This window comes from Oreochromis niloticus, linkage group LG23 (genome assembly GCF_001858045.2).
Source record: "Oreochromis niloticus isolate F11D_XX linkage group LG23, O_niloticus_UMD_NMBU, whole genome shotgun sequence".
NCBI lineage: Eukaryota > Metazoa > Chordata > Actinopteri > Cichliformes > Cichlidae > Oreochromis > Oreochromis niloticus.
The window spans coordinates 2,826,257-2,853,474 of NC_031986.2; the positions used below are offsets into that span (position 1 = coordinate 2,826,257).

General features: G+C 43.3%; 1 protein-coding gene across 1 annotated transcript in view; it reads right to left on the bottom strand.

Moving 5' to 3' along the window:
* The window catches only part of adarb1a (adenosine deaminase RNA specific B1a), a 53,800-nt gene that overhangs the window by 21,197 nt on the left and 5,385 nt on the right, over window positions 1-27,218 (bottom strand). The window contains exons 2-4 of the mRNA XM_019351152.2: window positions 5,790-5,852; window positions 3,096-4,024; window positions 1,846-1,960 (exon numbers count right to left, since the gene is read on the bottom strand). Coding sequence (XP_019206697.2) covers window positions 1,846-1,960; window positions 3,096-4,024; window positions 5,790-5,852 — 1,107 coding nt within the window. The remainder of the gene's footprint in view (window positions 1-1,845; window positions 1,961-3,095; window positions 4,025-5,789; window positions 5,853-27,218) is intronic.

The following is a 27,218-nucleotide window of genomic DNA, read 5'->3' on the forward strand; positions in this document are numbered from 1 at the left end:
GCACAGAAACAGCTTTAGTGAAGGTTACAAATGATCTTCTTATGGCCTCTGACAGTGGACTCATCTCTGTGCTTGTCCTGCTAGACCTCAGTGCTGCATTCGATACTGTCGACCATAATATCCTATTAGAGCGATTAGAACATGCTGTAGGTATTACAGGTACTGCACTGCAGTGGTTTGTATCATATCTATCTAATAGACTCCAATTTGTACATGTAAATGGAGAGTCCTCTTCACACACTAAGGTCAATTATGGAGTTCCACAGGGTTCAGTGCTAGGACCAATTCTATTTACATTATACATGCTTCCCCTAGGCAGCATCATTAGAAGACATAGCATACATTTTCACTGCTATGCAGATGACACACAGCTCTATCTGTCCATGAAGCCAGGTAACACACACCAATTAGTTAAACTGCAGGAATGTCTTAAAGACATAAAGACCTGGATGGCCGCTAACTTTCTGCTTCTTAATTCAGATCAAACTGAGGTTATTGTACTCGGCCCTGAAAATCTTAGAAATATGGTATCTAAGCAGATTCTTACTCTGGATGGCATTACCTCGGCCTCCAGTAACACTGTGAGGAAACTTGGAGTCATTTTTGACCAGGACATGTCCTTCAATGCACATATTAAACAAATATGTAAGACTGCTTTCTTCCATTTGCACAACATCTCTAAAGTTAGAAATATCCTGTCTCAGAGTGATGCTGAAAAACTAGTTCATGCATTTATTACTTCCAGGCTGGACTACTGTAATTCATTATTATCAGGATGTCCTAAAAACTCCCTGAAAAGCCTTCAGTTAATCCAAAATGCTGCAGCAAGAGTCCTGACAGGGACTAGAAAGAGAGAGCAGATTTCTCCTGTTTTGGCTTCCCTTCATTGGCTTCCTGTTAAATCCAGAATTCAAAATCCTGCTCCTCACATACAAGGTCTTAAATAATCAGGCCCCATCTTATCTTAATGACCTTGTAGTACCATATCACCCTATTAGAGCACTTCGCTCTCGCAATGCAGGCTTACTTGTTGTTCCTAGAGTATTTAAAAGTAGAATGGGAGGCAGAGCCTTCAGTTTTCAGGCCCTTCTTCTGTGGAACCAGCTTCCAGTTTGGATTCAGGAGACAGACACTATCTCTACTTTCAAGATTAGGCTTCAAACTTTCCTTTTTGCTAAAGCATATAGTTAGGGCTGGACCAGGTGACCCTGAATCCTCCCTTAGTTATGCTGCAATAGACGTAGGCTGCCGGGGATTCCCATGATGCATTGAGTTTTTCCTTTCCAGTCACCTTTCTCACTCACTATGTGTTAATAGACCTCTCTGCATCGAATCATATCTGTTATTAATCTCTGTCTCTCTTCCACAGCATGTCTTTATCCTGTCTTCCTTCTCTCACCCCAACCGGTCGCAGCAGATGGCCCCGCCCCTCCCTGAGCCTGGTTCTGTCGGAGGTTCCTTCCTGTTAAAAGGGAGTTTTTCCTTCCCACTGTCGCCAAAGTGCTTGCTCATAGGGGGTCATATGATTGTTGGGTTTTTCTCTGTATGTATTATTGTAGGGTCTAGCTTACAATATAAAGCGCCTTGAGGCGACTGTTGTTGTGATTTGGTTCTATATAAATAAAAGTGAATTTAACTGAGTTGAACAAGTACATGTACCTCACTGTAGATCTACTGCAGAGTTGGTTGTGGGTTGTTGGCGTGAGCGTTATGTACACATTTAAATTGCTGTGTACGCTTTTCTGGAAACTATCTGAACCCCTGCTGACAGAACTCTCCATTCAGTGGCACTAGGATCAAACTAGCAAGCTTCTAATTAGGAGATGAGCTGGGCTACAAGAATACCTGCTGTCATGACAACACCTGCCAAGACTTTCCGTTGAGCATGTGGAGCCCTGAAGTTATCCGTCAGTTTGCTGAACTTATCAATAATTAGATGAGAGACTGCATCTGCAAGGACCTAAGGAGTGACACATAAGTGCAACAGTGAAATTATGTGAAATAAGATATAACAAATATCCAACCAACAATTTTAGAGAAGCAACTGTTATTCAATTGTATTTAACAAACATTAGCAAAAGAAAATGTTAGTGAAGTAGGATAAGAAGTTACTAAAAGCAGCTTAAATCCATATTTCAGTATATCATTCCTTATCTCATTAAGGAATGCTGCATAAGTGTGAATGCCAAGCAGGGATGTGAGTAGCTTCAAAAAACACCCAAATCCTTTAATTCAACAAATGACTTGGAAAGGCTGGTATAACAAATCGCAGTGTTTGAATAGGACACAGAGGGTTAACATAGCAGCTTTGTTGTCATATAGGGATTAGAGGCATGTTTAAATAGCTTTTCAGCATCATGAAAGTTGTCTCTCCTAAAGCTATCATCTTTTGACAGGGTGGTCATGAGCAATGATATTTGTGTCATTAGGCAATGAGGATCTGTCCATGATCAATACAGCCCACTGCCTCATTCAACTCAGGCTGTAGTCCAAAAGAAATCCTCACTCCTGATTTCTTTTTCCTATATTTGTTACACTTACATGGTTCAGGTAATTACTTTAAATCCCCGTCATTAAAACATGAATGGATTTCTTGCACAATCACATCTGTGTTCCACTTCCCCGTTTTTTCTGGTTAAAGAAAGGGGCTCTTACAGAGTTCAACAACTCTCAAAATAGAACATCGTTGAAGTTCATCAGAAACCCCGGCCAGCAAATTAGATAAAGGATTTAAACATGAGCTAATATCAAATGCAGAGTTACTCTTCTATGTAGTTACGGTCAGCTAAGCACCTCGAAGAAACTGTTGAAGAAACTGAAATCAAATTGAATTGAACAGTCTTTGCTGCTGTTCCCAATGCACAGACATGTATAATTTTGGCCCTGTGTATTAAAGAAAATCCAAAATAAATACAAACTTGTGCACCCAATTCTTGTTTTTTAAAGTTATTAAAGATGCTGTATAATTATCTCACCCTCACCAATAATGATCTGAAACATGTGTGACAAATATGCTGTCATCAGGAAGAGGCCACACATACGTCAGTCTGTCAGTGAGTCAGACAGCAAGACAGACTGATTTTTTCCATGCTCACCTGTGGCTGGTGAAGCTGCAGTCCCTCTCTGGGTATTGGCTGTCGTGATGGTGTCTGGTCTAGCTGTATCTTAAAGAGAGCAGACAGAGCAGCTTGGGCAGCCCGAGTCTTGGCCAGCTTCTTATTGCGCCCAGAACCCTGGAAATTCTGAGAGTCTACCGTCACCGACATGACAAAGTTCTTGGCATGGCTCTCCCCGCTCTCTGACATAAAGTCATACTTGAGGCCTGGCCGCACCTCATTGAGGAACATGACAGGATTCTTGCCAGCTGTTAGGGAGATGAAGGTGGAGGGTGCTGGAGGTAAGGGAGACTGTGCCAGGTTTGGGACAGGAGATGATGGCAATGGGTACTCTATTTCCAGTGAACTGAAGAAACTGGTATTGGAACCAAGGTAAAAAGTGTCATCTGTAGGGTTGAATGTCTCCGATGCATTAAAGAGCATATCTGGAATGGCATAGTCTGAGGTGAAGTCCGTGTGAGCAGACAGGGTCCGGCCCATGGCAACATGTGCTTCCAATGCATTAGGAAACTGGACGAAGGAGCACAGTGCCTTTTCTGCTGCACTCAGCTTAGCCTTCTTCTTGGTAGGACCCAGACCTTCAAAAACCTGCCCATTGACCTCCACAGTCATCACAAAGACTGGTGCATGGACCGGCCCAGTCTGAGAGAGGAGCTTATACTGCAAGCCTGGCTTGATCTCGTTCAGCTGCATAAGAGCATTTTTGGGCAGTATGGGCCAAGGGACTTTCTTACGCTTCCTGGGCTTGTACCTGGAATTGGTATGCCCATTATTGCCTTCTTCTAAGGGACGTTTCCTCCCACGCCTAGCATTCCCACTGGGGAGTTGAACAGCCTCAGCTGCAGTCCCCTCTTTGGAGACGTGGTTGTCCAGGTTCTGATTTTCCTTAACGCTCGTGCTGCATGAACCTGCAGTGCCCAGAAAGAGTAACTCACTATGCTTTTGTTGAAGGATCTTGTAAATGTAAAATTTAGACATTGCTTTATCTTGAGGATGTAGATTGTCAACATTTAATACCTTCCTTAAGATGGAAAGCTTAATATGTATCTCACTATACATTACTCACTATGTATCTTTTCTAAAGTCTTTCTCGGAATGATTTTATAATTTGGGAATACAGTAAAAGGAGCTTGGAAAGAAAGTGACTGGACTTTAAGTTTTGTGAAGACATTTCACCTCTCATCCAAGAGGCCTCTTCATTTCTAAAACCCAATGGTTTGAGAGTCATAGGTATTTAAACCCTCGTGGGGGTTGTCCCTACACTGCTATGACCTGGATGACTGAAAACCTACATAAACAATCTGGGAGCACACATCACCAGGCCCGGTTAACAAAGCCAAACATGGTGCCAATTTTCATTTATCACATCCTCCCGCAACAGCTTAATAGGTTACTCTGTCCAGTGTTACGTGCAGAAAAGATCTGAACAAATTTGGAGTAGACTCATAATCTCCCCTTCTGTTTACAGATTATTATGCTTAGAATGTTATCTTATTTAACAGAAATGGTATTCTAATTACTCTGTAAATTCTGGATATTTGGCCAAGAAAACTAAACTAAACTATTGACTTATTATTTGAATCCAAGTCAATGTTTATGCCAAATTTGTTTAACTCTCATCGTCCACCCACAAACTCGGTGTCACCAGGCCAGGACTCTGCAGTCTATTCACACCTACAGGCCAGTGGACACTCTTTCAATGATGAGGATGTACACATCCTGAAAGTGTATGCTGGAGGAACGCTGGGCTTACACAGAACAGGGACAAGATTACTGCTGTCTAACATGAATAATGAAGTGTGTACTGTACTGCTTCTGGAACGTAGCTCTTAGGGGGCTTTAGAGGGAACTTTTCTTTAAGAGCAAGGGAACAAGCATAATCTCCTATGAAATCAGACTGAAGTCTCATAGTAGATCAATCCTGCGCCCTAAGCTGGAAAAAAAGGCTAAAGATGATAAATGTTCAAGGACCATCCTATGTGAATATGTGGGATATTTAAATAATACCGTAAATCCCAGACTACAGAGCACACCTGATTAAAAGCCGCATGCTCTAATTGTAGAAAGAAAATCAATTTTGTACTTGTACAGGCTGCACCGGATTTTAAGCCGTATGCGTTTCACTTGTAATATGAGATATTTACACAGAAATATTACACGTGAGGAATTTTAACGTTTAATTTAATCCGTAAGGTAACATAAACATGGTAACATAAACGTTATGGTAACATACAAAAATACATACTGCTAATGCTTTTTTTCCTCGAACAGCGCCTGTAACACGGCTACCTTTAAGTATACGTACGTATCGGTAACACACAAATTGCGTTGTTTATGGGTTTTTTAGGGAACAGTGCACAAACAACATTACAACGTCTCTTAAATTAAAAATATATGCCGTATTTATACTACTTATCAATTTTATTGGTCTACTGTTACCAGGCAAAATGTTTTTGGCTGCATGAAAAAAAATATGCATTAGCTGCACGTCAGTATAAGCCGCAGTGTTCATAGTGTGGGGAAAAAGTAACGGCTTATGACCCGAGAACTACGGTAATTGTGTTTCCTCATAAAGTACCTGAACATATATTATTTATTATTGATTTATTTTTATATTTCAAATGAAGACTATATTTTCTGCAGGATTTGAAACAAAAGACATTAGTGACTCACTCATGCTTTCTAATTTGTGTCCTCCAATGATGAGCAGCCCTTCACCTGCAGCTCCTGCTTCACCTGCAGGAAACATGCAAAGTCGAGTCAGATATGTTACATGTGTTGACCATTTCTAATAAAAAATGTAAATATTGGATTTGGTGGAAGAGACTCTGGTTTTATTTTCAGCACGGTGATATTCATAGCCTCTATAGAGTCGGGGTTGTCAGAACTTCAGGCCAAACTCAAGCTGCAGTGTAGAGGTGGGCGGAGTCAGAGAAGGGGGGTTGTATCAACTCCTCCTCATCAAAGAGATCATCTGTTGTGGTTTTGGCCCAACAAACACAGTCTTTGTATTAATACTGTTTACTTTCTGAATACTACTAATCACTAGACTAAATTAAATATACCCTCATGGGGTAAAAGATTCTAAATCACTGTGCCTTGGCTTTTGGTGGCAACAGCTGAACTCATGTGAAGATTAAGAGCCCTCCAGTTCTGCAGACAGTGAAAATATTAGCAGCTGTTGCACAATGAATGAGTGAGTGAAGCAAAGCGAGGAGACAATGATCTGTAGTTCAATCTGTGTTTGGCTCTTGACAACACATGTCAAGATTCCCGAGGCACAGAGTGTCAGTGTGTTTGACAGCACTTCATGAAGTCGGGAGTATTTGGCTGATTTTCCTAAATCAGAGTGTGAATTAATGCACAAAAACAAAAACAGCTCTCGTCATGACACCAATTTTTCAGGAAAATTTATGATAGAAACAAACTCTGGGTTACAAAAGTTTCTAAAAAAAAATGGTGCAAAATAAAAATCACAGAAATGTTCAAGTGTGAATATTCAAGTTCATTTGTGCACATACACGTATTACATGAAGACGGGCTTTATTTAGAAGGTGACACTGAAAGCCAACACTGCCCACAGGTGGCCTAACCTGAAGTCACAAAACCAAAGCTTATCAGACAGGTTCAGCACCCTTTCTTCTTTATTCAGCTATTATGATCATCAATAATATGAGTACAATTACAACAGTAACTGTAACTGTAATGATCCACTTTGGAAACCTTTGGCACAGGTATAACTAATAACATTTACTCATGATCAGAGGCCCCAGCCAACAATACACTAGCTCACAAGCATTATTTATAGGAAATGGAAATGAAGCACTAACAGTTAAAGCTGTACTTTACCATCTATATCAAAACAACATACACACACAAGGTTCGCCATCACATATCTGCACACATCCACATTTCCTGGAGGCGTCTTTTCATTCTGAATGGGAGTACAGTCATGAGATCTTTAAGGTGAAAAGAGTTTGTGCAGCAGAATTAGAAGAAATAGGTAAACTGACTGGTTCCTATATAGCACTCTTCTACTCTACTTGAGCACTCTTTATACAGCAAGCACATTATGCAACATAGTCACATGGACTGCATGAAATTAAATACAGAGGGTTCACTGCAAGGTGCAAGCCACTCATAAGCTTCAAGAATAGAAAGGCTAGATTGGACTTTGCTTAAAAAAAATTTAAAAAAAATCTAAAAAAGCCAGCACAGTTCTGGAAAAACATTCTTTGGACACATGAAACCTCCAGCAGAATGATGGCAAGAAAAAGTATGGAGAAGTTGTGAACAGCTCATGATCCAAATCATGCCACATCATCTGTAAAACACGGCAGAGGCAGTGTGACAGTGTGACAGTGTGAGGACACTGCAGTTAAGGCCTGGCAAAGGATTAAAAAGGAGGAAACACAGCATCCTCAGTTCAAGACTTCATGCTGTCACTGCCAGCAAAGGATTTCCAAGTATTAGAAATGAACATTTTATTTTGAGTTTTTTAATTTGTCCAAATACTTTTGAGTCTCTGAAATGAAGGGATTGTGTTTTTAAAAAACAGCTTTAGTTCCTCACATTTTTATGCAATCTTTTTGTCCAACCCACTGAATCAAAACTGAAAGTCTGCACTTCACCTGTATCTGAGTCGTTTCATTTTTAATTTGTTCTGGTCATGTACAGAACCAAAATTAGAAAAAAGTTTGAACCTCACTGTATACTAGAGATGCACAGATCCACATTTTGAATACATTAAGTATTATAAATCTGTCTTCTGGTAGCCAGCTAGCACGGATCACCCCGTGCATGGGCATGGATGGCGCAAACGCGTTAACGAGCTAACCGCACTAACGCGTTGACGCCGTGCAGCCCCACACACGGGGCAATCCGCGTTAACTTGCTAACGGAGATTTGCGGCGTTAATGCAGTTATGACGTTAACGTCATTTTAACGAGATTAATGCTGACAGCACTAATATAAAGATTTAAGTCATAAATGCCTCTATTGTATAAAACTATATTTTGAACACCTAACAGGTGTTTCTCATGCGTGAACTCTCCATATTCTTTAATATGATTCTTGCAGAGGTGGTGGTAATGTGTTTGTTGTGTTGTCAAGACAAGTTGAGCTGAGTGTGTATTTCTGGAAAAGACGTAAGTCTTATACGCCACAGGATTAGCATTGATTACACATGCTACATGCTACATGCATACAGGGAGGAGGTGGATCGTCTGGCTGAGTGGTGCGACACAAACAACTTGCTGCTAAACACCGACAAGACCAAGGAGCTCATCGTGGACTACAGGAGGAATACTGACCCACATCCACCCATCTACATTAAGGGGACGGCTGTGGAGCGTGTGAGCAGCTTCAAGTTCCTGGGAGTCCACATCTCCGAGGATCTCACCTGGACGACCAACTGCTCCAAGCTGGTCAAGAAGGCTCACCAGCCCCTCTTCTTCCTGAGGACCCTGAGGAAGAACCACCTGTCCTCAGACATCCTGGTGAACTTCTATCGCTGCACCATCGAGAGCATCCTGACCAACTGTATAACAGTCTGGTACGGGAACTGCTCCACCTCGGACCGGAAGGCGTTGCAGAGGGTCGTGAAAACTGCCAACAACGCATCGCCGGAGCGCCACTTCCTGCCATAAAGGACATCTACAGGAAGCGGTGTCTGAAAAGGGCTGGGAAAATCATCAAAGACCCCAGTCACCCATCACATGGACTCTTCACCCTCCTGCCCTCTGGGAGGTGCTACAGGAGCCTCCGGACTAAGACCACCAGGTACCGGAACAGCTTCTTCCCCACAGCTGTCAGACTCCTGAACTCTGCCTCCTGACATCTGACCCACGTTAAACTCATGGACTGAACATACACACACCCACAACCACCTACACACACACACAATGGACAACTGTACCCTCAAACACACAATAATAACATGGACTGAACCACCACTCACAACCACTAGCACTTTATATAACAACTGTACTGTATCCATATACAGTGGCTTGCAAAAGGATTCATGTTTGTGGCTGTAATGTGACAAAATGTGGGAAAGTTCAAGGGGGCTGAATACTTTTGCAAGCCACTGTATCTCAATGATCTCAACTGCACTACTGTAAATGCTGTATAGACAATCATTCTGTACAATACGATAATTTTAATTCTACAACTATTTACAACTGTTTATAACTTGCATAATTCATATTTCTGTATAGCTTTTTTTGTTTCATATTTCTGTATAGTTTTCATATTTATATCCTGTTCATAGCCTGTACATAGCTTGTACACCACTACAGCCTGTACATACTTATAGTTATAGCATATTCATAATATACCTTCATACCGTGTACATTATAACATACCCATAACAGATCCATATTTTGTACCCTCATACCCATAACAGACCCATTTCTGTAATATATCTATATATCTATATTATTGGTAATATATATTTTGTAATATATCTATATCATGGCTAAAGCACTTTTGGATGGATGCAAACTGCATTTCGTTGCCTTGTACTTGTGACATGTGCAATGACAATAAAGTTGAATTGTAATACTAATTAATGCTGTAACAAGTCCATCTCTGTTCACCTAATATGCTTCTCAGTATTTTTTGGGAAAGGTACACAACTAGATCATTAAGATAAAATGTGGTATAATGTTCTTTGACCATTGTTCACTGAATATTATTTTGGGAATCAGCCTTTTTCAGGCCACAGATGAAGCCATTATCCAAAGATGTATTCAGGAAACAAGCATAGGAATCTGCATTATAAAGTTAAGAGATGCCACTGAAGACCCTGGGATAGTCTCTGAAGGTCAGAGAGTCTTGAAGGATTTGGATAACTCTGCCCTAGCGGCTGCTACGCTGTTTGGACTAATGTATGCTTTAAACACTTTTGCAGGCTGTTTTTCACAAAATGTATTCTAAACAGATGTCTCTCATGTACATTTTGGTATCATGAATTGAAAGTCCAGTTCATTGTTAAAAAATGCTTTGCTTTGATTCAAAAGAAAATGCACAGAACATATAATTAGATCAACCTTAACTTAGTTTTCTCACCAATTTCTCACCTCACCAATCTGAGCCATGGTCTGAGTAAACTTCATCACTCAGGCCACTCACACACAGATCGAGTCTTTTCTTTGCACCGTTGAACACTCCAATGTGTTCCTTTCTCTTATTTGTGCGTGTTTGGGTATGTGTGTGTAGCTCGGCCAGGGTCTGGGTTTGCCAATCCACTTGACACATGAAGAGAAAAAGCACCAACCTCCAGCTAGTTCATTAAACTTTAGGAATGATTTACTTAAAAAAATGCTCAGTCAATTTTACTGTTATAACAAAACGTTAACATGACAAATTAATACGACTGGAACTGGAAAAAGCTGTTTGTGACTCTAGAGGTGTGTGACCGTCCAGAGGGCACCAGGTCACAGGTGGTGGGCGGGATGTGATGGGTGTCCTGTGATGACCTTGGTTTTTCTGAGACAAGAGATGCTGGCCTCCATGTGTGGCAGAAGGCAGCTAATTATGTTTTGGGCAGTGTTGATTACATTCTGCGCACCCTTCCTATTTTTTTGTTGTGTGTGGACCAAACCCCCAGGAGGTAGATGAGTATTTGCCCAGTCAGACAGAAAATACATGCAGTTGTCCGTTCTTTGAAAGCCTAGGAGCAGTGTAAGGTGAGGGATTCTCTACAAGATAAACACAGAGTTCACTGAACTGGAGTTTTTGGATAGACGCTGCCCTTTTTAGGGATTTAATTAAAGCTGTTGGGTTATAATATGAATCACAAGTCCCCAGCATTCATAGTTTCTCTTTGTATCTTGGTTTTTCCTTCATGGATAGTTACCCTAGTAGACAGGCAAAAAACAAAACAAAACACTTTTGCCCTGCAGTACTACAGACTGTCCACCATCGGTTGTCTTGATGGATAATGTTTTGCCCGCCAGGGTAGAGTCAGTTGTGTAACTAAAAACTATAAACTGTACCTTCAGAGTCAGCACAGTGTCAAAAGTCTTAATTAAGGGGAAACATTTCACACTTGATGAACTAAATAAACTACTTAAAGAGTTCCCATACAGATGGATAGATAAAACCAACACACCACAATCAGTTCCACAGACCTTTGCTGCAAAGGTCTTTGCTTCAACTCCTTCCCCTGATAGCTGGAGAAAGAATACCAGAGAATGAGTCCAGCTGGTCATTCTGAAACTTAAGGATAAAGATCAACTTGACTTTTCAACCATTCTTACACACTTCACTATTGGTTTCCTTGACAGCAAGATATTTGAGCACTGGCACAGCATAACCTTGCAAAAGACTTCCTTTAAAGAAATCTTATCTAGAACACTACACACAATTGATAAAGGCTTTTGGTCTTTTTGTGTCCTTGTGGACTACAGTATGTGCTTTGAAGAGAAGAACAGTGTGTGGTTAGGGATACCCACAGCTTCCAAAACATTCTATTGTCTCTCTCAATGAACCATCAGTTAATGGTTGAATGCCACTGTGACAGAATGACAGACCCGACCACATAGTTCGCACTTTACAACATTATATTTGGTTGTTGTTTCCTCTAATACTCGGTTGCAGCTTTTCAGCTGCCACCCAGACACACAACAACAGGACTAGACACTGCAGCGACCTCTGGCGTAGGCGTGGCAGGTCCCTCCGGCATGCTGACCTTCAGCTCGGGCATGGCAGGTCCCTCTAGTGCGGACCTCCGGCTCGGGCTGAGCAGGTCCCTCTGGTGCGCTGACCTCCAGAAAGGCATGGGGTTTGTCTCCCTCCTTCATGCGGCGGAGGGACACCGGTGTCGGTGTCAGCAAGGAACCAGCCCGATCTACCAGACTTTCTAATAGCTGCATCCGGAGCACAGACCAGTCCCACAGTTGTTCCGCTTGGCGGCAAAACACCTCTGCCTGCTTCTTCGGCATAGCCGCGAGCTCAGCCACCATTCAGGCCAGTGACTCCACTGGCTGGGCCGGTCGGGGTTCTACCGTGCCATGATCCTGGGTTTCGGTACCACTGTGACAGAATAACAGACCCGACCACATAGTTTGCACTTTACGATGTTTTATTTGGTTGCGGTTTCCTCTAATACTTGGCTGCAGCTTTTCAGCTGCCACCCACACACACACACAACACCTCAGGTCCCAGCATATCCTTTATAGGGGGGACGTAATTGGCTAATGGAGCTCTGGTGTGTCTCAGCCTCCCCTGCAGCCCCAAAGCCACACCCCACAACAACCGATCTACATGGCAGAAAAATTGTTCAGCCTTCTCTCCAGGTAACCAAAGAGAAGACTTGAAGTATCAAGTACTAGAAAACAAAATTTTCCAGTATGTTTTTTGTCCAGATGGCAAACACTGTGTGTTACTACACAGGAATGATATCGGCACATGGTTCAGCAGGGGTCTGCCAGAGTTTGTGGAGTTGAATCAGATAGCTGTTGTAGATGGAAGGTTGGCTTCATTGTGAGCTATGGAAGTGAGCCTTCATGCGGGTCGGTGGTTGGGCAGAGTAAAAGTCGAGGTTGCAGGGTGTGCTTCTCCGTACCTCACTATGAACTGATGCCCATTTCAATCACGGACCAGCCTTCAGAACATGAAAATTGTATCTTTGCGCTCTGTGGTATAGTATCACTTCCTGTTCCTGCTCAAACACAGTGGTGTTTCTGAGTAGCTTTTCTGCTTAGCAATTTAATTTAAATCTTTTGATACATCCCTTTTTCATAGTATAATCTTAACGTGCTTCATCTGAATCACCCTTTCTGTGTACTCACTACCTAATTTATAGCCAAAGTATTCACTCACTGTCTCTTTACTGTTTCGCTAGCTTAGCTCGTAGCCGACTCGTTAGCACCATGGCTACTTCACCTGTCCCTCCTGCACTTTCCTGCTCATTGTGTCAGATGTTTAGTTACTCCTCGGCCTCCTTTAGCAGTAATGATACCTGTAATAAATGTAGCATATTTGCAGCTCTGGAGGCCAGGATTACTGAATTGGAGACTCGGCTTCGCACCCTTCATTCACCCGTAGCTAGCCAGGCCCCTGTAGCTGGTGCAGCCGAAGATAGCGTAGGCCCCGCTAGCTGTTCCCCGGCAGACCCCAAGCAGCTGGGGAAAGAGGGCGGCTGGGTGACGGTGAGGAGGAAGCATAGTCTTAAACTGAAGCCCCAGGTACACCACCAACCTGTTCATGTGTCTAACCGTTTTTCCCCACTCGGCGACACACCCGCCGGGGGTCAAACTCTGGTAATTGGTGATTCTGTTCTCAGACATGTGAAGCTAGAGACACCGGCAACCATAGTCAATTGTCTTCCAGGGGCCAGAGCAGGCGACATTGAAGGAAATTTAAAACTGCTGGCTAAGGGTAAACGTAAATACAGTAAGATCATAATTCACGTCGGCAGTAATGACACCCGGTTACGCCAATCGGAGGTCACTAAAATCAATATTGAATCGGTGTGTAACTTTGCAAAAACAATGTCGGACTCTGTAGTTTTCTCTGGTCCCCTCCCCAATGAGACCAGGAGTGACATGTTTAGCCGCATGTTCTCCTTAAATTGCTGGCTGTCTGAGTGGTGTCCCAGAAACGATGTGGGCTTCATAGATAATTGGCAAACCTTCTGGAGGAAACCTGGTCTTGTTAGGAGAGACGGCATCCATCCCACTTTGGATGGAGCAGCTCTCATTTCTAGAAATATGGACAAATTCATTAAACCCCCCAAAATATGACTATCCAGAGTTGGGACCAGGAAGCAGAGTTGCAGTCTTACACGCCTCTCTGCAGCTTCTCTCCTCCTGCTACCCCCCAAAAACCCATCTCCATTGAGACTGTGTCAGCTCCCAAAAAGACAAAAAACAAACTAAAAACCAGCAATAAACAACTTAAACATAAAAAATCACAAAGAAAGAACAATACAGTATCCACATCTGAACCAAAGAGTAAAACAGTGAAATGTGGATTATTAAATATTAGGTCTCTCTCCTCCAAGTCTCTGTTAGTACATGACTTAATAATTGATCAACAAATCGATTTACTCTGCCTTACAGAAACCTGGTTGCAGCAGGATGAGTATGTTAGTTTAAATGAATCAACACCCCCGAGTCATTCTAACTACCAGAAATCCCGAAGCACAGGCCGAGGGGGCGGTGTGGCAGCAATTTTTCACACCAGCCTATTAATTAACGAAAGACCAAGACAGACTTTTAATTCATTTGAAAGCCTGATGCTTAGCCTCGTCCACCCCAGCTGTAAAACTCAGAAACCAGTCTTACTTGTTATCATCTATCGTCCACCTGGGCCTTACACAGAGTTTCTCTCTGATTTCTCAGACTTTTTATCTGATTTAGTGCTCAGCTCAGATAAAATAATTATTGTGGGTGATTTTAACATCCATGTAGATGCTAAAAATGACAGCCTCAACATCGCATTTAATCTGTTATTAGACTCAATTGGCTTCTCTCAAAATGTAAAAGAACCCACCCACCACTTTAATCACACTCTAGATCTTGTTTTAACATATGGCATAGAAACTGAATATTTAACAGTGTTTCCTGAAAACCCTCTGCTGTCTGATCATTTCCTGATAACATTTACATTTACAATAATTGATTACACAGCAGTGGAGAGTAGACTTTATCAAAGTAGATGTCTTTCTGAAAGTGCTGTAACTAAGTTTAAGAATATAATCCACCCACTGTTATCATCTTCAATGCCCTGTACCAACATAGAGCAGAGCAGCTATCTGAACGCTACTCCAACAGAGGTCGATTATCTTGTTAATAATTTTACCTCCTCACTACGTACGACTCTGGATACTGTAGCTCCTGTGAAAACTAAGGCCTCAAATCCAAAGTCCCTGACTCCGTGGTATAATTCTCAAACACGTAGCCTAAAGCAGATAACTCGTAAGCTGGAGAGGAAATGGCGTGTCACAAATTTAGAGGATCATCATTTAGCCTGGAGAAATAGTTTGCTGCTTTATAAGAAAGCCCTCCGCAAAGCCAGAACATCTTACTATTCGTCACTGATTGAAGAAAATAAGAACAACCCCAGGTTTCTCTTCAGCACTGTAGCCAGGCTGACAAAAAGTCAGAGCTCTACTGAGCCAACCATCCCTTTAACGTTAACTAGTAATGACTTCATGAACTTCTTCACAAATAAAATTTTTATCATTAGGGAAAAAATTACCAATAATCATCCCACAGATGTAATATTATCTACAGCTACTCTTAGTACCATCAATGTTAAGTTAGACTCTTTTTCTCCAATTGATCTTTCTGAGTTAACTTCAATAATTAATTCCTCCAAACCATCAACGTGTCTTTTAGACCCCATTCCTACAAAACTGCTCAAAGAAGTCCTGCCATTAATTAATTCTTCGATCTTAAATATGATCAACCTATCTCTAATAATCGGCTATGTACCACAGGCCTTCAAGGTGGCTGTAGTTAAACCTTTACTTAAAAAGCCATCTCTAGACCCAGCTGTCATAGCTAATTATAGGCCAATCTCCAACCTTCCTTTCATATCAAAAATCCTTGAAAGAGTAGTTGTCAAACAGCTAACTGATCATCTGCAGAGGAATGGCTTATTTGAAGCGTTTCAGTCAGGTTTCAGAGCTCATCACAGCACAGAAACAGCTTTAGTGAAGGTTACAAATGATCTTCTTATGGCCTCTGACAGTGGACTCATCTCTGTGCTTGTCCTGCTAGACCTCAGTGCTGCGTTCGATACTGTTGACCATAATATCCTATTAGAGCGATTAGAACATGCTGTAGGTATTACAGGTACTGCACTGCAGTGGTTTGTATCATATCTATCTAATAGACTCCAGTTTGTACATGTAAATGGAGAGTCCTCTTCAGACACTAAGGTCAATTATGGTGTTCCACAGGGTTCAGTGCTAGGACCAATTCTATTTACATTATACATGCTTCCCCTAGGCAACATCATTAGAAGACATAGCATAAATTTTCACTGCTATGCAGATGACACGCAGCTCTATCTATCCATGAAGCCAGGTAACACACACCAATTAGTTAAACTGCAGGAATGTCTTAAAGACATAAAGACCTGGATGGCCGCTAACTTTCTGCTTCTTAATTCAGATAAAACTGAGGTTATTGTACTCGGCCCTGAAAATCTTAGAAATATGGTATCTAAGCAGATTCTTACTCTGGATGGCATTACCTTGGCCTCCAGTAACACTGTGAGAAACCTTGGAGTCATTTTTGACCAGGACATGTCCTTCAATGCACATATTAAACAAATATGTAAGACTGCTTTCTTCCATTTGCGCAACATCTCTAAAATTAGAAATATCCTGTCTCAGAGTGATGCTGAAAAACTAGTTCATGCATTTATTACTTCCAGGCTGGACTACTGTAATTCACTATTATCAGGAAGTCCTAAAAACTCGCTGAGAAGCCTTCAGCTAATCCAAAATGCTGCAGCAAGAGTCCTGACAGGGACTAGAAAGAGAGAGCATATTTCTCCTGTTTTGGCTTCCCTTCATTGGCTTCCTGTTAAATCCAGAATTGAATTCAAAATCCTGCTCCTCACATACAAGGTCTTAAATAATCAGGCCCCATCTTATCTTAATGACCTTGTAGTACCATATCACCCTATTAGAGCACTTCGCTCTTGCACTGCAGTCCTACTTGTTGTTCCTAGAGTATTTAAAAGTAGAATGGGAGGCAGAGCCTTCAGTTTTCAGGCCCCTCTTCTGTGGAACCAACTTCCAGTTTGGATTCGGGAGACAGACACTATCTCTACTTTCAAGATTAGGCTTAAAACTTTCCTTTTTCCTAAAGCATATAGTTAGGGCTGGACCAGGTGACCCTGAATCCTCCCTTAGTTATGCTGCAATAGACGTAGGCTGCCGGGGATTCCCATGATGCATTGAGTTTTTCCTTTCCAGTCACCTTTCTCACTCACTATGTGCTAATAGACCTCTCTGCATCGAATCATATCTGTTATTAATCTCTGTCTCTCTTCCACAGCATGTCTTTCATCCTGTTTTCCTTCTTTCACCCCAACCGGTCGCAGCAGATGGCCGCCCCTCCCTGAGCCTGGTTCTGCCGGAGGTTTCTTCCTGTTAAAAGGGAGTTTTTCCTTCCCACTGTCGCCAAAGTGCTTGCTCATAGGGGGTCATATGATTGTTGGGTTTTTCTCTGTATTTATTATTGTGCTATCTACTGTACATAAAGCGCCTTGAGGCGACTTTTGTTGTGATTTGGCGCTATATAAATAAAATTGAATTGAATTGAATTGAATTGAATTGTTAAATGTTTAAATGCACGGTATATTAATCATCTCTGAAACTATGGGCTTGAACACAAAGAGTGTCAAAGTGACTGAGCCAAATCAGTTGACGATACATACTGTATATGGTGAGCCAGAAGCACTACATCCATGTACCATAGATGCCAAAATTGTTATTACACCTTGTCATTTACTTGACTTTATCCACAAGACCTTACAGAATGCATACAAATACCATGATCTATGGTTTCATGAAGCTGATGATCAGCACCATAGTAACATTCTGCATTCTAGTTAATATCATAAAGGCGATGAACAGTTCGAACATTATGCTAAGAATGGGTATGTGATGCTCCAGTGTTTAATCAAGCCAAATTTGACCTGCCTCATGGAATCTGTAGGAGCTCCAACACTGCAGAACAGTGGGATGAAGAAAGGGGTGTGTAAGAAATACACTGTAGTTAGTAATTCAAATCATTTAAGCCACTCCAGAATCTGCTTGTCTTTCATGTCATGTGTGATGTCAAAGAACATCCTAAAAGAATTTTAAAGCTATGGGATAGAAAAAAATTAACCAAAGTAATTCAGAGGTATGAGTGCTTGATCTTCTACAATAAATACATTTTTCTCAATCTTCAGTCTTCAACTCAAGTTCCTTGCTGCTGTTTTTCTTTATGTTGGGAGCTTTTATCTGTAAAGCCACTCCACTGAACGAGTCCCCAGAGCATTCCTGAATTTCACCAGCACAGAGGCCATTCAATTGACTGTCTCTTACTGTATTGGAAAATGTCTGTCTTAATGAAAATACTGGGGCTGGCGAATTCTGACATAGAATAGAATAGAATAGAATAGAATAGAATAGAATATCAGCAACACATGACCCGCAAATAAGGTACCTACGTGCAATTGCAGGCAACAAGTCAGGTTTTTGCAGGAAACAATTTCACTGTAGGTACCCTTTACTTTCTGGGCTGTGGGCCGTATTATGGAGTCACATGCAAGACCGAAACGATGAAACAACTACACTAAGGCATAAGTAGCCTTGTTACATGTGTACTTTCACGTAACAAGTCAGGTTTTTGCAAGAAACTGTGAAACAATTACATTGTAATTATATGTAATTTTGTGTAACACGTTTTGAACAGGAAACAATAAAATAATTACTTAAGTAATTTGAAGTACTGGGTTATTACATGGTGAATATCTGGAAAAACAAACAATATTTCCCCCTCTTACACCTTATGTACCCTGTACTTTCTGGGGCAAGGGCTGTATCATGGAGTGACCTACCATCCAGGTATTTTATAGGACAGGACACTAAGAAATGATGACCTACATCCAAATCCAGCCAACACTGTAGCCAATGGCCTGCATTGCAATGAGGCAACTGGCTGAAACTACAGCTGTAGCTGGAAGGACTTACAGCAGGTTGGTATGATGAAAGATGTAAATGTACTGACAGTCAGAGCAGGGAGCAGGTGGATGGAAGAGAACCTGGAGAGGTGGAGGTATGCTCTGAAGAGAAGAGCAGTGAAAGACAGAATACGTGTGTGAAGGAGCTGAAGACAGAGATGACAGTGGAGGTGCAGGAGTAGAGGTAGTGATGGTAGATCAGGTTAAGTACATAGAGTGAGCCATACAGACTAGAAAGTCCAAAAGCAGGTGTGGCAGAAGGACAGCAGCTAAAGTGAATACTAAGGTTTACAACCTAGTGAGGTATCCTGTGTATGATTTAAAGATTTAAAGATGTGGCACTGACAAAGAGACAGGAGGCCGACGTGGAGGTGGTGGAAGATTGCTCATTCCTACCCTTTCTATTCTGATAATTTCTAAAAATCTTTCAGAGTCCTCAGCCTGAGCTGTCCCTGTGAGCGAAAGGACAAAGACAGAGAGAGGCTGAGACTGCTTCAACACAAGAGCAAGTATAAAAATAAATGTTTAGTGGAGGTATGGTACAGACGACACAGGAGCTGTAACTTTCCATTCCGACTTTATTCATCTCCAAACTACAACTGGACACATTGCGCCAAAAACCAGCAGAACCCCTCTTCCCAACCTGGGTGTGAGTGGAGCCCTCTGGTGGGCCCCCACACATCACATGCCCCCCCCGAACACCCAGTAGAACCGTCCACTAGTCCAAAGCCCGGGGCTTAAGCATACGGTCCGAACGGCTGAACTGGAGAACTGGCTGTGGGCCCACTAGCTCAGGCTGAACCTGCCATAGGTTCCTTGATCACCGGCGGGCGCGGGGCACTCTCTGAGGAAGGGGCAGAATCCAACAGTCCGGCTGTAGATGGGTGGCCGCAGCGAGGGGCCCGGGCCGGCACCAACAGATCATCCTGCAGAACGTGTGCAAGTTTAAGCCGGTCAACTGAAACCACCTCCTGCCGACCCCCGAAGTCCAAAACGAAGTGCTTGTGGCCCGGCTTAATAACTCTATATGGGCCGTCATAAAGCGGACGCAAGGGGGGTTGATGAGCATCGTGCTTGACAAAAACAAACTGAGAGGAGTCCAATGATTTCGGAACAAAAACGTCAGGCAGGCAGTGGTGCACGGGGCTCATAACAGAAAAGGGACCCCCCATGGGGTGGGAAGACAGCACAGAGGTATCGAAACATGGGGGGGGGTCTCAGGCCGAAACTCCCCAGGTCCACAGAGGGGCTGACCAAAGGACCAGCTCAGCTGGAGAAACCCCGAGGTCCTCCCGCAGACTAACGGCATGTGTGACCGGTGAAACCGCTCACACATGCCGTTAGCCTGGGGTGGTACGCCATGGTGGGGTGGACCTTGACCCCCAGGCTGTCAGCCATGGCAGACCATAGCTCCGAAACGAACTGGGGGCCCTTGTCCGAGGTAATGTCAGCGGGGAGACCAAAACGCGAAACCCACGTCGACACGAAAGCCCTGGCCACCGCCTCCATCGTCGTGGAGGGTCAGTGGGACTGCCTCCGGCCACCTGGTTGTGCGATTCACCACAGTCAAAAGGTGTGTGAAACCCTGCAACTGCAGAAGAGGGCCAACCAGATCGACATGCACATGGTCGAAACGCCGACCAGGGACGCGGAAGGGTTCGAGGGGCACCTGCGTGTGTCTGTGGATCTTTGAACGTTGGCATGGAACACACGCTGCAGCCCAGTCCTTCACCGATTTCCGCAGGCCCAGCCAAACGAACCTGGCGCTGACCAGCTTGACTGAAGCACGTACGCCCGGATGAGAGAGGGCATGGACGAAGTCGAAAACGCAACGGCGCCATGAAAGGGGAACGACCGGTCACAGGCGACCGGTAGAAACGTCGCACAGCAATCGCGGACCGCCCTCCCACACCGGCGTGTCCTCCAACACGAGGCCCATCTGCGCGGAACGAAGTGCAAGGACGTCCGGGTCGGCGCGCTGCTCAGTGGCCATGGCGGCGTAGTCGACGCCAACGTACACGGGAGAAACCAACACGCGGGACAGACAGTCAGCGACCCGGTTGGACTTACCAGCCACGTGCTGAATATCCGTCGTAAACTCCGAAATGGCCACTAACTGGCGCTGCTGGCGTGCGGTCCAAGGGTCGGAAATCTTGGACATAGCGAAGGTCAAAGGCTTGTGGTCGACGTACGCGGTGAAACTGCGACCCTCGAGAAAAAAACGAAAATGCCACGTCGCGAGGTGCAGAGCCAACAACTTTCTATTGAAAACGCTGTACTTGCGTTTTGGCGTCACAGAGCATGCGACTGAAAAAGGTGAGCAGCTGCCAGATGCCAGAGACGCGCTGTTCCAACACGGCGCCCACCGCGACATCCGACGCGTCAGTGGTCAATGCGATCTCCGCTGACGGAAACGGGTGGGCCAGCAGGGCGGCATTGGCCAGCACTGACTTCGCCGCGGAAAATGCTTGAACACGTTCTGGGGACCAGTCAACAGGATCTTTAGCCGTCTTACTTTTTAAAGTTTCGTAGAGCGGCTGCAAAAGGTGGGCAGCTCTGGGGAGAAAACGATTATAAAAATTGATCATTCCCATGAACTCCTGCAACTCCTTAACCGAGGTGGGACGCAAAAAAGTCACGACAGCCTGGACCTTGTCGGGCAACAGAACCACACCGTCAGCAGAAATGCGGTGTCCCAGGAAATCCAGAACCGGTAATCTGAACTGACATTTAGACGGGTTGATGATCAGCCCATGCTTCGCCAAACGCTGGGAAACCTGGTGCAGATGAGACTCGTGCTGGATCGTTGAACAACTTGCCACCAGTATATCGTCCAGGTAGACGAAAAAGAAGGGCAGGCCACGCAAAACAGAGTCCATCAGGCACTGAAAAGTCTGCGCGGCACCTTTCAGCCCGAATGGCATGCGTAGAAACTCAATAAAACTGAAGGGAGTGATGAGGGCAGTCTTAGGAACATCCTCGGAGCACACCGGAACCTGGTGATAACCCCGCACCAGGTCAATTTTCAAAAACACCGAGGTACCAGTGAGGTGGGCGGAAAAGTCCTGAATGTGTGGAATGGGGCAACGGTCATTCTCCATAACGTTATTTAAATGCCGAAAATCCCCGCACGGACGCCACCGTCCATCCGATTTGGGCACCATGTGAAGAGTAGAGGCCCAGGCGCTGTTCGAGAACTGCACAATGCCCAGGCGCTCCATGGCCGTGAACTCCTCTCGAGTGACGGACAGCTTCGCGGGTTGAGGTGGCGCGCGCGCGAACACCGGGGGCCCGACTGTGGGAATGTAATGCTCAACCCCGTGCTTCATTACCGTGCTGGAGAAATTAGGAACGGACTTCGATGGAAACTCCAACAACAAACTGTGGAGCACATCCGCGGAGGCCACTAAATTCGGGTCGGCAGTCCGGGTAAAACAGGGGAGCGAAGAGAACGACAGGGCATCGATCAAACGTCTGTGAGCGACATTGACTAACAGTCCATGAACGCAGAGAAAATCGGCGCCCAAGATAGGCACAGAGCTGGCAGCAACGACAAAGTTCCACTGAAAATCCCCACCATGGAAGCTAACAGTCACCAACTTTTCTCCGAATAATGCGATAGGAGAGCCGTTAGCTGCTATTAGCCGCGGCCAGTTGTCCACCACTAACCTGTCCGCTGCGGCCGGTGGAATTAAGCTCTTCTGCGAGCCGGAGTCCACCAGAAAACACCTCCCGGAGCGTGAGTCTTCAATGAAGAGCAGCCTCTCCGTATCGACCTCGGCCTCTACAGCGCTTGCAGCCCCATCGTCCTGGGCCAGAAAAGAGCAGGGTGGAAGGCAGCGACGCGCTCTGGTGCCAAAACGCTGATGATAGAAGCAGAAGTCGTTCCAGCGGTGTCGTCGTGTAGCTATTCCCGCAGTCAGCACCAGATTGGCCGCTCTGGGGAAGGCAGGTGGAGGTGTTGTCGGCAGGTCCATAGCTAGGGTTTGGAAGGCCACCACATAATGAAACTTTGTGTCGTCAGCCAAGATGCCGTGAAGAGTGAACTGAGCCTCCACGTGCACGAACCACGACGGGGCATCGTGGAGCCAAAAGTCCGGCAACCGAAGCACCACTGCGAGCGTAGCCACGGCGGGAGGCAGGGGGCTCGCTGGTGAATCCATGGCGAGGCCAGCATCACCCATGGCCTGCGACATGTCCAAATCTAGGGTCACCAATGTGGAGGTATGGTACAGACGACACAGGAGCTGTAACTTTCCATTCCGACTTTATTCATCTCCAAACTACAACTGGACATATTGCGCCAAAAACCAGCAGAACCCTTCCTCCCGACCTGGGTGTGAGTGGAGCCCTCTGGTGGGCCACCACAGTTCCACCATTTACTTTGTTTCAAAAATGTTATGTGTTTTTATTTTTACATGTGCATGTGTGATGGCATGCCACACATGGTAAGCTCCACACCTCACCACCAGTTGATTCACCTTAGTTTAATTTACAGTCACTACTTTAAAATATTCTACTTATTCTTCAATATTGTTTCTTTATTAAATGTATTTATTTTTCCATCACACCTTCCAATGTTTATATGGCGTGCACACATATTAACCTTGCAAGGTCAAAGTTCTGTTTTATGTTATATTAATCTACATCTCTACATACATCTCTCTTTGTTTGAGTTACCTGGGGGTTGGCGTCTTCTCCTGTCTGGCAAAAGGTGTGGCAAAGGGCTGGGAGAGCTGAAATACTACAGACAGCCTAATTGGACAGAACCACATGCTTCATTGCCTGGGGGGTGTTTCATGTTTGTTTAATTGTTTTCTATTAGTTGGTTATATGGCAGCCATTTTGTTTTCCCCCGTGTGTGTCATTTGGTTTAGCTAAGCCAGTATTTAAGTTCCCCGTGTGTCATTTCAGCAGGTCAGTTTATCATATGTTTGTTTGAGGTTTTGTTAACTATTATCTTGAGTTTAGTCTATTGAGTTGACCTCTTTTATTGGTCTGCCTGTTTAAGTTTTGGCTTTGTTAAATATATTTTCATATTTTGGGGTCAATAAAACCCCTTTTTTGAATTAAACCACCTGTGTCCTTTATGCTTTACTGCTTGGTCCCTGACAGCATGTGTAGCAACCATTATATATATATATGTATATATACACGTATATATATATATATATATATATATACATATATATATATATATATATATATATATACATATATGTATATATATGTATATGTGTATATATGTATATGTATATATATATATATATATATATATATATATATATATGTGCTAGCTTCCCTCTGTTCACATGTCTCTGTTCTTCACTATTCCCGTCTCTGATTTTCATGTCCGTGTTAGCCACGTTTCAAGTTTCATGTTTTCTGTGACTAGTGTTAGTTTGGGTCCACTATTCTCCACTCCACACAGTCATGTGATACTAAACCATTAAACAGGAGTAGCTATACTGGCTCCTAGTTTGTTTATTCCTCACATTAACGATCTGTCTCTAATTCTCTTTGTTCTGTGTTATTAAGCACAGGCTTATATATTGTAGTTTGTCCTGTAAAGAGGCTCTTTAGCATGGTCATCAGCAGCTGGGAACATCAGCTCAAGACTCCTTCCAGAGCGTTTCCACTGCATCATCTGTAAACTTGTTATTGAAATAATCGCTGACTAATCGAGTAACTGAAGAAAAATTAGGCAGATAATTGGATTAAAAACCATGAGCGCATATCTTGCCCATTATATATATTATTGTGCATGTAAATACAATCAGACTTTACAAATGATACCGTGAACATGTTTTAATCATGAATAAACATATCTGTAGTTATAAAGTACTCAGAGGAGTAAGAAGCTTTATGAATGATCAATGAAGCACTTATTACTGTTTAATAGTGGGCCATTAATAATACAAAAATGTTACTGCTAGTTTGATTAAAAGCCTTACAGTAGGACTGACTGCAGTCTACAGTCTAGTGACATCTAGTGGTGAGATGTTGCACACTCTGTGTCTGTATGTCTGATCGTAAGCATTATGATTGTGCCCTCTAATTTCACTATTACAAACCTGTGAGAATCTTTTAATAGATCATAGATTATTTAAAGTCTACATGTGTCAAATATGTGATTAAACTTTCTTACTACTCACTGCTTTAAGAGATGAGACCTCATTATTAGAAATAAATGAACAAGCAATAATGAAAATGAGGGCAAAACCTCAGAGATTCAGCTTTTTTGAACATTGTTTATGGGTTCAGACCAGTACTAAAGTGAGACAGAGACCATGTAAACTAATGTACATGCTAAATGGGTCATTCTTTCAAAGCTGATGTAAATCTAACAGCCTGCAGCCCAGCTCAGCACACCACAGCCACTGCAATCACTTCAACAATCGATAAGACCAGGTGTGCAACACACTCTTTCATGGAGGGGAAGTCAGCACTGTGGAACTTCATGTTCACTCGTTAAAGAGGACATTAGCTGTTACTACGTAACATCATGCTGTGTTAGTATGCTATACAACCAAAACACTCATTTGGGACGCCCTGAGCTACCACCGCTTCCATAAACAGTGAATAAATCTGTTCAGTATGTAGAAGCTCTCTTTGTCTCTTTGTCCTGAAAACTTTCATTACATAAAACTCATCATGTACACTATTCAATTCAACTCAGTTCAATTTTATTTATATAGCGCCAAATCACAACAACAGTTGCCTCAAGGCGCTTTATATTGTACAGTAGATCGTACAATAATAGAACCAGAGAAAAACCCAACAATCATATGACCCCCTATGAGCAAGCACTTTGGCGACAGTAGGAAGGAAAAACTCCCTTTTAACAGGAAGAAACCTCCGGCAGAACCAGGCTCAGGGAGGGGCGGGGCCATCTGCTGTGATTGGTTGGTGAGAGAAGGAAAACAGGATAAAGACATGCTGTGGAAGAGAGACAGAGATTAATAACAGATATGATTCGATGCAGAGAGGTCTATTAACACATAGTGAGTGAGAAAGGTGACTGGAAAGGAAAAACTCAATGCATCATGGGAATCCCCGGCAGCCTACGTCTATTGCAGCATAACTAAGGGAGGATTCAGGGTCACCTGGTCCAGCCCTAACTATATGCTTTAGCAAAAAGGAAAGTTTGAAGCCTAATCTTGAAAGTAGAGATAGTGTCTGTCTCCTGAATCCAAACTGGAAGCTGGTTCCACAGAAGAGGGGCCTGAAAACTGAAGGCTCTGCCTCCCATTCTACTTTTAAATACTCTAGGAACAACAAGTAGGACTGCAGTGCAAGAGCGAAGTGCTCTAATGGGGTGATATGGTACTACAAGGTCATTAAGATAAGATGGGGCCTGATTATTTAAGACCTTGTATGTGAGGAGCAGGATTTTGAATTCTGGATTTAACAGGAAGCCAATGAAGGGAAGCCAAAACAGGAGAAACACTACCAGTCAGAATTTTGGACACACCTTCTCATTTTAAGGTTTTTCTTTATTGTCATGACCCTGATTGGTTCTTGCTATAATATGAATTCTAACAGTTGTCAAATAGAGCTGTCAGCTGTGCACCAACCTGACTGCTGCACAACACACCTGATGGTCCCAGCCCCATTAAGAAGGCAAGAAATTCCACCAATGAACCCTGACAGGCTCACCTGTGAGGTGAAACCATTTCAGGTGACGACATCATGAAGCCCACTGAGAGAAGGCCGAGGGTTTGCAGCGCTGTTAACAAAGCAAAGGGCGGCTACTTTCAGGAATCTACAACATAGAGTTATTTATCTTTTCTTTTTTTTTGCTACATGATTTCATATATCTTGCTTCATGTATTTGATGTCTTCAGTTTGTATCTACAATGTAGAAAATAGTGAAAATAAAGAAAAGGTGTGTCCAAACCTTTGACTGGGAGTGTGTGACATATAGGGCTGCTACGATTCATGCAGTAATTAGAATAATTTGATTACTGAAAACCTTCGACATGAATTATTTGCTCAGTTCTTTGATCAATGCGCTGAACTGTAGCATCCCATTGTCACCATGTAATCGCAGGTGCTTCAGATGTGTGTAGAGTTCATCTAACTGTTAGACGAAGGCTTAGAGAAAGAAATGTGTTTGTAGCATCCAAAACAGGAGCTCCTGTTCCTGTAACGACCATTAAAACCTTTACTTGGAAAAAGCTGCGGAATTCCTTCATCAAAGCAGCTGATTAACAAAATGGAGAAAAGAGAACTTTGTGGCTGTTCCCTCCACTGCTGTTTGTTATACACAGCTAAAACAAAAACAACGCTTGGACACTGCTAGCACGGGGCGCCCACACAAACGCAAAGCAGGAGATGAAGCATCGCTGAATATGTTTCCAAACCAACTTCATTCTAAGCCAAAGACTAGAAAATATGGTG